At 38.0% G+C, this 12,743-nt stretch overlaps 1 protein-coding gene across 1 annotated transcript; it reads left to right on the top strand.

Moving 5' to 3' along the window:
• Positions 1-6,115: 6,115 nt before the first annotated feature.
• LOC306642263 (apolipoprotein R-like) lies at positions 6,116-11,991 on the top strand. The gene is made up of 4 exons (XM_079107910.1): positions 6,116-6,336; positions 9,860-10,030; positions 11,007-11,182; positions 11,669-11,991. Exons 1-4 carry the CDS (start codon positions 6,213-6,215, stop codon positions 11,840-11,842), a joined length of 645 nt encoding a protein of 214 aa, XP_078964036.1. The 5' UTR covers positions 6,116-6,212; the 3' UTR covers positions 11,843-11,991.
• Positions 11,992-12,743: the final 752 nt, after the last annotated feature.

Genomic DNA, 12,743 nt, shown 5'->3' with positions numbered 1-12,743 from the left:
TTAAATTACCTTTAGGAGGTTTCCGGAAGGCTGTGAACATGTGGTCCTAGGCAGAAAACTCATGCAAACTTCCAAACCCAGAGGAGGTAAAAATGACCCTGAAGGTGTATAAACTGTCTCTGGAGATTGTGAACAGTTAGAACAAATAAGTGGATGAATACTGATGAAAATTTTTCTAAGAAAGAGGAAGCAGAAGAGTCATTTTTGTATTGTAAATCAATACACAGGAGCTCCATTCAGCAATTCTGCTCTTCCTTGAGCACCATCACTCACATTAATGTTTCTGGGCTTAGGGGACTAATATGATTATCATCACTGAAAAGGTATAATTATTAGCTATCTTACAGCTGTGGCTCCAGTGTCTACTTTATTTAACTCATTTTGCTGGTTAAATAAATAATCATCCATAAAATATCAGTTTATGTTGCCATTTTAGTGTGTTACATAAACATCACACACCCAGTACATAAATTTGTTGCTTACAATGTCTGTACTTAACTTTGGGTCCCTCAGAAAGGACCAAAGCTAGAAAACTCAAAATGATCAGACCACCACCTTTCCCTCTTTCCCTGTTCCTGCAGGAAAAAAAAAGGATGGGAAATTCAATGGACTTTCAAAGTAAACACTCTTCTGTAACGAAAAACCAGACAAAAAAACCCCAAAAACAAAAACAAAAAACTCACTGAAATTGCACAAGCACTTTGGTGCCCCCTTCTGGTCACTAACTGTACTCCACCCCTGTCAAAACCTGAATTCTCAACACCAGTACAGATTGGTTTTGCATGTTATTGCATTTTATATAAATGGAATTATACATTATGCATCCTTTCATTCATGTCTTTTTTATAAAGCTTCTATCTGTGAGACTTATCCTTATTGCATGTACTCAGAGGCATTCATTTCATTTCTATTTATATACTATTCCATTTTGGAATGTGCCACTATTTACTTATTTGTGATAGATATTTGGGTTATTTTGGGGATTGTTTTGGATATTATTAATAGTACTGCTATGGACATTTATTTAAGTGTCTTTTGCTGAACATATATAATTACATGCATAAAGGATGAACTTGCTGGCTCATAGGGGTGTTGTGTACATTCGTGTTCATCAGTTTACAAAGTGGATCCAGGAAACTGCACCCACCCATGCAGATGTAAGCATTCTACACAACACTTGCTGCAGTTCATGTTTTTCTTCCTGAGAAGTTCTGTTGGGTGTGAAGGGTTTTTAAACAGTATTTTAAATTTGTTCTTCCACCATGACTACGGAGGTTGAATGATATTTCATAGATTCATCGATCATTTACAGATTCTTTGGCTGTGAGTTTCTATAGTTCAGATCTTTTACACATTTTTCTTGTGCAGCATTGGTGTAGGTCAAATTCTGTTGTCATAATTTTAGTACAGTCTAGATTAAAGTCCTTTGTGAGATATGTGTTGCAAATTCCTCTTACCATTCTGTGGCATGACATTTTACGTCAATAAGACTTTTATAATGTGTGTTTCATAAACACAAATTCCTAGTTTCAATGTTGTACAAAATATAAAGTGTTTCTCCATTGATTAGTATTTTCTGGGAGTATTCTATTTAAAAAATTTATACTTAAAAGGAACACATACATTTGTCCATGTTTTCTTTTAGGAGATTTCATAATTTTACTTTTGTATTTTGATCTCTGGTCCATATGGAATTACTATGGTATGAAAGCAAAGGATCAAGATTCATTTCTTCCATACAAATATGCAATTGCTCTAGCCTCCATGGAAAAGAGCATCCTTTATGGCATTGCTCTGTACTGTTACTTTGTCATAAATCAACTGAGGTTTTGTTACTTGACTTGCATGGTCAATCCTCGATAGATTTGGTTAGCCACACCAATGCCACAATGTGCCTTTATGATGAATCTTGATATCTCTCACTGTGGGCCCTTCATTGTATGCCTTTTCTCCTATTCCTGCCCCACCTCCCCTTCATCTTCTTAGGGGTTGCTTTGACAACCCTAATCCTTTGTATTCATATGCATTTTAGAATCAACTTGTTAATGTCCACCAAATTTCTCCGGATTTTTAATCAGGATGCATCTTTTCTATAGGTGAGCTCGACAGGAAATTACTTTTACACAACATCGTGCCTTTCAATCCATAAACTTGGTATTTCTCTACTGCTTTATAGGTTATATCTCTACAGTTCATATCTTTTATTGGCCTCTTTAGGTTTCAGTAAAGAGTTTTCAAACATCTCTCAGTAAATTTATTTCAAGACATTAGGACTTTTACTTCATATAGTTAGAAAAATGTCTTCTTGGATAACTTTGGTAGCAGTAGAAAAATTGTTTTAGACTATTGGTCTTTTGATAATTTCTTAATTTTAATTAATTTCATACATGTCCTTTGACTTTTTAAGTTCTTCATTGTCATATGTGAATATAATAGTTTGCTCTCCTTTCCATTTCTTCCCTGTATCTCTCTTTCTATGTCTCTATCTATCTATCTATATATCTATTTCTCCCTATCAACTGGTACCCTAGTCCCATGGATAGAACCTACAGTTCCATGTGAAATGGAATTGGTGATCACAGTTGCCTTTGTCTTGTTATTGATCTCATGAGGATATCTTTCACTTGTTCACCATTATGTAGGATGTCTATTATAGGTATTTTATAGAAACTCTTGATAAGATTGCAGAAGTTCCCTACCATTTACAATTTTCTAAAGGTTTTATATTTTCTCACGAATGTGTATTGAGATTCATCAAATGCTTTTTCTGCATCCTAAAGTGATCAAAAACACTTTTTAAATTAGTGTAGAGAATGTGTTAATGCTATTTATTGTTGTATGATAACTTCAAAACTTATGATTTAAAATAGTAACACTTACTTTGTTCAGAAATGAAACTCAGGCAGCACGTGGTGGGTGCTGACTTTGCTCTCCTCAGCATCAGCTGCGGTGTTATAAAAACTGGGGGCCGGAATCTTCTAGAGATGGGCTTACTCACTGACATGTCTGATGCCTGAGTTGGAAAACTCCACAAACTGTGGCCTGAAGTCACCAGGGCTCCATAGGCATCTCCATCTTTATGTGACATCTGCCCTTGGTCTCACTAGTTTGGCACCTTCAGGCTTTCTCCTTCTACCAGCTGCTGTTTTAGAAGATATAGCGTGCCTATATAGGTTGAAATTCCAGTCCACATGGTATTCTGTTTTAGTTAGCTTTTTTGCTGCTGTGACTAAACGCATCTGACCAGCGCAATTGTAGAGGAGAAAAGGTTTATCTGAGGGCTCACAGTTTCAGAGGTCTTAGTCAGTAGAAGGCCAGCTACATTCCTCAGGGCTCCATCATGGCAGAGTGAAGCAGCTTGCATCATCAGGAAGCACAGAGAGAGGGAGAGTTTCTACTCTCCAGATGCAAAATATATACTTCAAAACCACACCCTACCACTTCAATTAATCCCATGTGGGATTAATTCACTGATTGGGTTAAGACTTTTACAACCCAATCATTTCTCCTCTGAACCTTCCTGCATTATCTCATATATGAGTTTTTGAGGGACATCTCACATTCAAACCATAACAGTATCCTTTCTCAGTTGCCTGGGCATTTAATAGACCATCCAGCTCTTTTATAAGGTCAGTTGCTTCTGTGTTATGGGATAGCAGTAGGACCAGTGCAGCTCCTGAACACCTGCCCATTGACTTTCTTTTTGCTGTTGTCAAGAGAATTTCTTGATCAGAGACAATACTGTGTGTCCTACCATGACAGGGAACGGGCATTCAGTAAGTTCACAGATGGCATGTCTGGAAGAAGCCTTGCCACAGGATGCAGGTCCAAATTCAGACTAAAACCTACTTCTAAAAGCAAATCACTGACTGCCACAATGTCAGCTGATTAAATGGCCTCCCTGGATGTGGTGCCATAATGAATTGGGGTAGATTAAAATGCCTTCTTCCTTCTCCTGCAGGTAGGATATCTCTGTGGCATGTTCCACACTCTCTACCTGAGGTTTCCCAAGCAATAAGTTACTGCAAAGACAACTTACCAAACCATATTCATTTTTCTTGTCTTCCGTTTTTTTTACCCCTTTTCTTTTAATGGTGCATTCTGGAATTATCTCTTAGATAAATTTCTTGAATTCAAGCCATTTCAAGAACTGCTTCATGGCAGACTAAAGCAAAAAGCAACATCTTTCTCATTTATATCTTTTGTTCATTAGATGGGTCCTGATATGATCCTTCATGGTGAGTTGGGCTATAGGAAGAGCATTTCATCCCTCAAGATCCTAACCTCATTCCTGTCATTCTGTACTTTATTTGAGAAAAAAAATACCCATTATTATTATTATTATTTTCCCATTGGCACAAAAACCTGGAATTTCTGAAGTAAATGTATCATGGTGATCGTTGTAGTCTAAACTCTTCTTTAATATGTGAGGAGACTAGGGCCTGAGTTATTGGGACTGTTGGCTAAGCCACGTGGTTCCTGGTAGATGTTATAGGGTTTGTGTTTTCTGACAGAGCAGGCAGTCTGCAGTCTTTCCCATTATAACAGAAGCAGAACATTCCTAGGCACACTCTCATAAGTGACAGACTCAGGGTCACACAAAAGAAAACCTTGCAGTTTGATTCTATTCAGTGAAAATTAGTTTTTCATAGTGGAAAGAACTTAGGACTTGATTCAGACTTAAGTTCAGAATCTGATCTAGCCACTGATGAGAAAGATATTAGGAAGTATACTTAGTCTTTCTGAATTAGTTTCCTTATCTGTAAAATGTGACTAATAATTCCCGTGCTATAATTTTGTTAAGTGCAATAACTTATGTAAGTTTGGAACATGATTAATAAGCAGAATCCGTATTTTTAAAATTATTTTCTGTATAATTATTCTAATGTCCTTTTTTTTTTTTACATACTCTTATTTATTCTAGTTCCTCCTTATAAAATGAAGGAACCACATGGTGTGTTTGTTTGTTTTTCTTTCTCTCTACAAAGTTTGAAATTTATTTGCACTGTCACCAATATTCCTGAGGAGTCCACTCATTTACTTCTGGGGAATGTTCCTCTTTATTTCTGAGAGCTAAGCACTTAGTTATTATGTCCCTCTTGCACTCATGACAGCTCAACTTGACTGTCAAGGTTATTGTCAGACATTTTCCAGTGTTCACCATCATCTCAGGATAAATATCTGTGCATTTCCAAGTAACAAGTATCTATAGCAGGTTCAAAGAGCAAAACATGAAGTGTAGGTTGATAACCCCCCACCTCCTGCTTCATGGAGACTAACATAATCTGGGCCTAAGACCCAGGTAACTTTTAGTGGACCAGCTTTAATGCAAATAGTTATAATGAACTAAGTCTTGAGGTTAACAGATATGCCTTCTACAAGGTTCTTCATGCTTTTTTCAGAGGAATAATTCTGGGATGAAAGGTTTTTCCCTCTGACCCATCACTACTGAAAATTTCTTAAAATTGTCATAAAATTTCTTCCATTAACGATGCCCCATACTCTCCACTTACTTTTCTATGCATGCTTTATCCGACTCTCAGAAATTTCCCTTTACCTTCCAACTAGTGTAGCCCCAATGTTGATTAATTTGGTGCCATAATCACTTCAGGAAACACAAACATATTGAGAGAATAATTGTTTTCACTGTACTTTTGCCTTTTCGCAATTGTAGATTTGCACACGTTCTCTAATCCAATTAGGCTGTGAAATGTTTAGGAATGACACTCAGGTATAAATCTTTTCCTATCCCATTTCCTACTGGGAATTTACACAATATTGAAGACCTGACACCTCCAGGAAATGCTGCAGAACATGCCCAGCATCTCAACCTCTTCCCTGAAGAACCTGCCACACAAACCCTGTCTTGACTACCTGGAGAGAAATGAGGTACATCTGGAAATAACAAGTCAATGAGTGAGTGTGTTTTCTAGGAGAGAAAGCAGTGAGAAAGTCTTGGGGTTATAATGATAAGTTGCCACAGAATCCCAGGGAGCCTTTGTGTCAAGTTCATATCATTCTCCCCACCACGCTCCTGATTTGGAGCTTTATTGGATGGCTTGGGTTAGGTTCCGTCTTGTATCTGATCTTCTCAATTCTGCCCCTCCTCTTCAGTGACTCACTGGCCTTGCCAGGATTTAGTTCCTTGACTCAGGCGCCAATGTGCTAGTGGTTTAGAGCTTTAACTTTAGCCTGATTCCGGGCATCTGAGAATGTTGAGCCCCAGCGTTCTGCTTCTGAGTTTCTGTATCATGTCCCCTAAATTCCAGAGAATTTTTTCAGCATTATGGCTCCTTGGGGTCCTGTGTCTATTGTGGTGCCCACCTGCCCTGTGTGGTGAGTACAGAGAGCTATGGGAAAGAGCAGAAAGTTTAAATCAATATCTAGAGAATGCTGATTAAGAATTAATCAAATGGCTATAAATCAGTATGATTTTGGAGAAATCCAATGAAGTACATTGCTAAGAGATACATTTAAATAGTTTTAATTCTTTCCATGTAGGCTATAATTACTGAAGAAGTTAAATATTACAAATCCTTGAGGAAATTATCTGGCAGAAAAAAATTTAATCTCTATATAAATGGATGATACTTAAATGAAAACTCCTAAATATAAAAGTTAATTTTTCTGTAGGCTTTACTTCTTTTCTATTGCATTAAGGATTGTGCAGAACATATTCACCATTGAGAAAGGAAAATTTTAAGTTATTATAAATAATAAGTTCATTTATATTTACCAGAGTAAAATTACGAGGCATTGCATAAACTGATGATATTGTTTAAGTGTGGGGTATAGAATTATAATTTAGAGAAAACTTGTCCCTAATCAATAAACACTGAAAGGGTTTGTGAGAATCTACAGTTCCCACTAGGATAGAGTTGGTTATAAATACAGAAGTAATTGATTTCATTTATAAACAGAAGTATGCTAATAAAAGTGGTTTTTATTATTTTTCTGATATTTCTTTTAAAGAGAAAAACTTCTAAGCATATTAAAAATATTTACATACATACCCCTTGTGCTATCTATTATAGCAGTTAAAGTAGATCATTTTGAACTGAATTTCAAAGTCACCCAACAGAGAAGAAAATATTTCATCAATAGCTGTGTTGGTTCCTATAGAGACTTTGGTCCATATTCAAGTGATGTAGGGTATTTTCCAATTTTGATGATGCAAGGATTAAATGCCAAGCAGAAGGAGTTCTATCAAGCCTCTTTGTCATAGAGAAAATTTGTCAGAATTTCTAAGACTCCAGAATGATCCCATGTTATCTAGACTTTGAACTTTTCTAATATCACAGGGCAACTTCAGAGCTGTTTTCCTAAGGATGGCTTAGGAAATAGAATATTTTACTTTGAAAGATTTTTACATCTAAATGAAGTTTATTTTAAGGGAAATTTAAGGTTAGATAAAATAATTCCTTCATCCTGGATGATTCTGCTCTCTTGGGAATTAAGATGGCTGAACCCGCTGTTCTTCCAAAGCCCTATTCTTTCTAACCCGCATGGTCTTCCCTGAGCAACAAGCCCTTGACCTTCCAGTTCTCCTCTTCCTTTCTGAGCCAGGGAAGGCAAAGTACACCCAACAGGTTACAGGTGGCAGTGATTGCATCAGGTTTCTCTGCATTTATCCCTCATCCTTCCACTCCCTCAAAGTGCCACCTTATCCTGGTTCATAGTCCTTAAACCAAACCAGTGTAAGTTGTCCCCAAATCAGTGTCCATCTGGTTTCTGAGCTTGTTTCCTCTTCTTCCACCAATACCAACTTTCTGTGGCCTTTAAGTCTTTGCTCAGACCACTACCTTGGTGTGAAACACCTGGCCATGTCTCACCCACTTAAGCAGTTTTACCTAAACTTCAGAATATATACTTCCAGACTCCTCTAGGAAATGCTACCTTATCCTTTTCTCCCTTCGTGCATTCTTTCTCCTTCCTTCCTTCCTTCCTTCCTTCCTTCCTTCCTTCCTTCCTTCCTTCCTTCCTTCCTTCCTTCCTTCCTTCTTTGCTTCCTTCCTTCCACTCTTCTTGCTAGTCACCCTTGTGTTTGGACAGGGTTGTAAGCTGGTCCATGTTGCGGTTTTACTAGTCACGTGGTCATCACATTTTCTTACAGTATTGCAATGGTGTGTGGCTCGTTGTCTGCCAAACAGACATATATGAATGAATTACAGCAATATTTGTTGGATTAATTCAGAAAAAAAGGCTGTTCCTATTGAATGTATTTCATTTGATGTTCAGGAAATTCCATTTGTAAAACCTGAGACTGGTACATAAGTGAGCATTTATTTTGGACCTTCAATGTCAAGAACAAAGATACACAGAGACTGGATACATAGTCCCTGTTCTCAACATGAATTAAAAAAAAAAAAACTACAGAAAATATAAGTTAGTTGTTTAATAGTGTAAACACACTATAGAGAATATGGGCTTTTGAGCAAACTAGAACTCAGTTCTAACTCTGTCTCTGCCACTCAATAGCTGCTTTACAGGGGACAAGATACTAAATTTCTGCAAGGATATGTTTTCTTCATAAAGGGTAGGTAAGATGATGATTTTTATTTCTTGGTGGTATTGTGGCATTGTGACTGAATTAAAAAAAATATATATACATATGTATATATACACAATGTGTATTTTATATGTATATAAGGTATACACACATGTATTTATTGCCATAGAATACATAGCAAACATATTATACATTTAAATATAATATATATACATACTATTATTAAAAAATAATATACATTCTATACATTTACAAATATACACTTTATACAATGTATGAAATATATAGTGTCTGAATTGTAATAAGATTCCAATAAGTGGTTGGATATATAGTTGGATATCAGATGTAAGAAGCAGTTGGATATGATATGTAATCTCTTCCCAATAACTGCTATAGAACCTCAGAGAAATAAATGATGACTGTTTACTGGAGAAGTAAGAGAATCGATCCTTCATAGAACAAATGGGCCTTGAGGAGCAGATAGAGAAGGAAGAATGGCATCTAGGTAGGAGAGATCATATGAGCACAGGTACAGTGTGGGAATTTGATGGCATACTTGGGACCAATGGCTAGATGAATTAATTAACCTATGAAGAAGACTCCTATAAAAAGTGATCATTAAGGTTGAAGTATCTATGAGAAAGTCCAGCAAAGGGTTTTCTAAATATTAATGTGCTGGCAAATATTTTAAAAATTTTATTTCTACTATATTTATACTCCTGAAACGATCATCACTTGGTTTCAACCGTAAGAGGAAAGCTTGTATTAACAAAGTACTTCACCTGACATTCCTACTGCTTTGTTTTTTTTAGCTTTCTTATGCAGCATTTTCGGCCCCTCACAGTGATCCTGTTCAGGGAGAAGCTTGGCATCTTGTCTTCTTTATTATTCCAATGTGCAAGTCACCATTTTTATTCCTCTTATGAGCTCTTCTTTAAAATTCAGTATTTTCTTCGTAGAGGTGCATGGTCAGCTTTGCTGGACAACAAGGGTTCAGATATTGGGGAATGATTTAACATCTTTACACTTTCTCATGGATGAGCACTTTTACCTTTATCCTGAAATGGATTAAGTGTACCCCTAGTATGATGTGACTTAGGGCTGAATCCAGCTTTCATGCAAAAATGGTTCCTAAACAAGGTGAGGTTGAGTGAATATGTCAACCAACTTAACAAAAGGGAATCTAAGGGCTCATAGCTCTAACCTTGCTAGTTCCTCAGCTCTAGGCTTACAGCAGGGCAGCACAAGTGCACCTGTTTGGCGGAGTGATCTTGTGGGTAGAGAAGGTGGAAGGAAGCTGTTGCACATTCTACAAGCTCATGCTCTCTCACTTTCATGTCTCATCATCAGGTTGTAATTTTCCACCTAGCATTGCTCATGGACATCATAAACGAGTTATTTCATACAATTTCTTCAAATATGAGATTGCGTATGAATGCGATAAAGGATACCAACTGGTTGGACAAGCAAAACTCTCCTGCAGTTCTTCTCAGTGGTCACCTGAAGCCCCTCAGTGTAAAGGTAACTCAGCTCCCTTCTCAGCCCATGTCAAATACTGGTGGAACTGTCATGAGAAGGTCAAGAGCAAGGTCTTCCTGTGAGAGGCAGTTAAGAAAACTTTTGATTTGATTTCATTTGTTTAAAATAATTAATGTATGCATATGGTACACCATGCAAAAAGCACAAAGAATGTACCCAAATATTCCACCCTCCATTTCTTTCTCCAAGTCACAAATTGACTCTTATCTTGGTTTTTCTTATATATTTCCTGATTTCAGAAGCATCACTTTTTGTATGAGTGTACCTATGGTCCTGTGCAAAATCTTCAAGGAAACTTATTCAGGCATGAATGTAGGCTCTACCAAATTTCATGAAGTGATAGATATTTCCACCAGAGTCATGCGCAGGATACCACCTGCTATGATGTAGGTATGTGTGTAAGAGAGAGAGAGAGAGACTTTTAGTTTGAAGCTTATTGTGGGGACAGGAGGAGTCATGACTGAGTCTGACTTTTATAAGAATGTAGATTTGCATTGACAGGCATTACTTATTGACCAGCACTATCTCCATTGCACATGGAATAAGAAACCAGCAGGGAAATTTGAAATATAGGTTGTGACGGATAGTTACTGTGATGGTTAAGAACCTGGGGTCACATACATTTATTTACATTCCATCCCTTTATTAAAAACCTTTATGACCTTGGACAAGTTTCTTACCCTCTTTGTATCTCAACCTTCTAGATAAAATGGAAATATAACAGTACTCATTTCATAGGATTATCGTGAGACTTAAAAGAGACAGTCACGTAAGGTACTTGACCTGAATCTGATAGGTAGTCATGCTTAATAACAATAATATCATTGTTACCAAAATGGAAAAAAGATGGAACAGTTAGCACCTAAACAAGTTCATTTTCATTAATTCTCTGCCATTGTTATTATTATATCTTTTTTCTTAGATTTACAGATTGCCTAAACATATGTTTCCATTATAGCTCTGTGTCTGAAACCAGAGATTGAAAATGGGAAGCTGTCTGTGGATAAGGATCAGTATCTTGAAATGGAAAGTGTCGCCATCCAGTGTGACTCTGGCTTTGGAGTGGTGGGTAGCCAAAGAATCACTTGCTTACAGAACAGAACCTGGTACCCAGAAGTGCCTGAGTGTGAGTGGGTAAGTGGCTCAATTCAAGGAAATTCTGTGCTGTCAACTGTAAAAATGATGGTCCCCACCAAGCTCTCTCCCAGCCAGTAATGGTGGCACCCAACATTTCAGGATTCATTCTGAGTCATTCAAAAACAACTCTCTTCTTTCCTTGAAGCACATTTAGATGTGTTTTCCTGTCCTTGAGAATGGGGAAAACTAAACCCCATAGAGAGCAGGGGTTCATGGACCCAAGAGTACTGACTTCACTCCTATTGGACTTTCTATGGACTACATAATATACTCTTGTTCTATTTCTGGATGGTCAGCAGAAATAGCCTTTGCCCCCTTTATCTGGGCAGCAATATCAGAATGGACCTGTGACTTTGGAGGGGCCCAACACAATTTCTGGTTTTCCATGCTCTACCACCAGTCTTGGTCTTGACCATCATGATTACCTCCTCATGATTTGGCAAGACGATTCTGTACCACTCCCACCACCTCTGTCTCTTTCAGGAGGTTCCTGAAGGCTGTGAGCAAGTACTTGCTGGAAGAAAACTCATGCAGGGTCTCCCAAGTCCAGAGGATGTGAAAGTGGCCCTGGAAATGTATAAGCTGTCTCTAGAGTCTGAACTGCTGGAACTACAAAGATACAAAGCAAGGCAATCTATTCTGGAGCCAGCACTGTAATTCTTCCAGAAGAAATAGAAAAAGGCTCCTGGCTGGCTTGCTGCCTTTCAATTCAATATGGATCACTTCAGTTTAGCAATCCTACTGTATCTTTGGCACCAATATTCATGAAAGCAAATATTCATATACCAAAACTACTTTGCCTTTGTGGTTATTTAAGATCCCAACAAACAAGGGTCCCAAACAATTCCATTACATAACTTAATGTTTTTATTTACTGTGTAGACCTAAGAAGTATGTACTTGGGTTCACACCCACATGACCTTGGACTCCACAGTTCCATGGGTGCTCATCACTCAGGCCTTCAGAGCACAGATTAAATGTCAACACACCCCAAAACCTGTCCACTCCCCACCACTTTAGGGAGCCACACCCTCCTCGAACTTATATGGCCTCTTTCACTCGCACAACACCTCAACTGTTGCCTTCCATGATGGGGATTTACATCTGTGTCTGACCTTCTTCCCACCCCAGGGAAGGAATTCCAAAGGACTGATGGGTGTGAAGCCCACAGGTCAGCCACCTCCTGTTCCCAAATCTTCCATCCTACTTGGCCACTATTTTCCTTTGTAATAAAATGGCTTGAGCAACCATTGCACACATGAGGAGAAACCCCAACCCTGTACCAATCTCCTTTATGTCTCTGGGCATCCTGGAGAGTTGTATTCCTTCCAGGTACCATGTCCTCCATCTCCTGCTTCCTCTGAGGTCTCTTCTGCACTCCTCGCCCAGAACTTCCTACTGCCTCTTCTCTCCTTTACACAGAAATCTGGAGAACATCAGCCTCTTTGATTTAATTTCCCAAGCGCACTAATAGCGGGCCATGGTTTCGCAGGCTTTCACTGAAGCCCAGATGTGACCTTGTGGCTTGAACTGCTAGATAATCCCATCCACCATGGAA

The sequence above is a fragment of the Sciurus vulgaris genome (assembly GCF_902686455.1).
Source record: "Sciurus vulgaris genome assembly, chromosome: 12".
NCBI lineage: Eukaryota > Metazoa > Chordata > Mammalia > Rodentia > Sciuridae > Sciurus > Sciurus vulgaris.
This window is presented reverse-complemented; position numbering and strand designations above follow the sequence as displayed.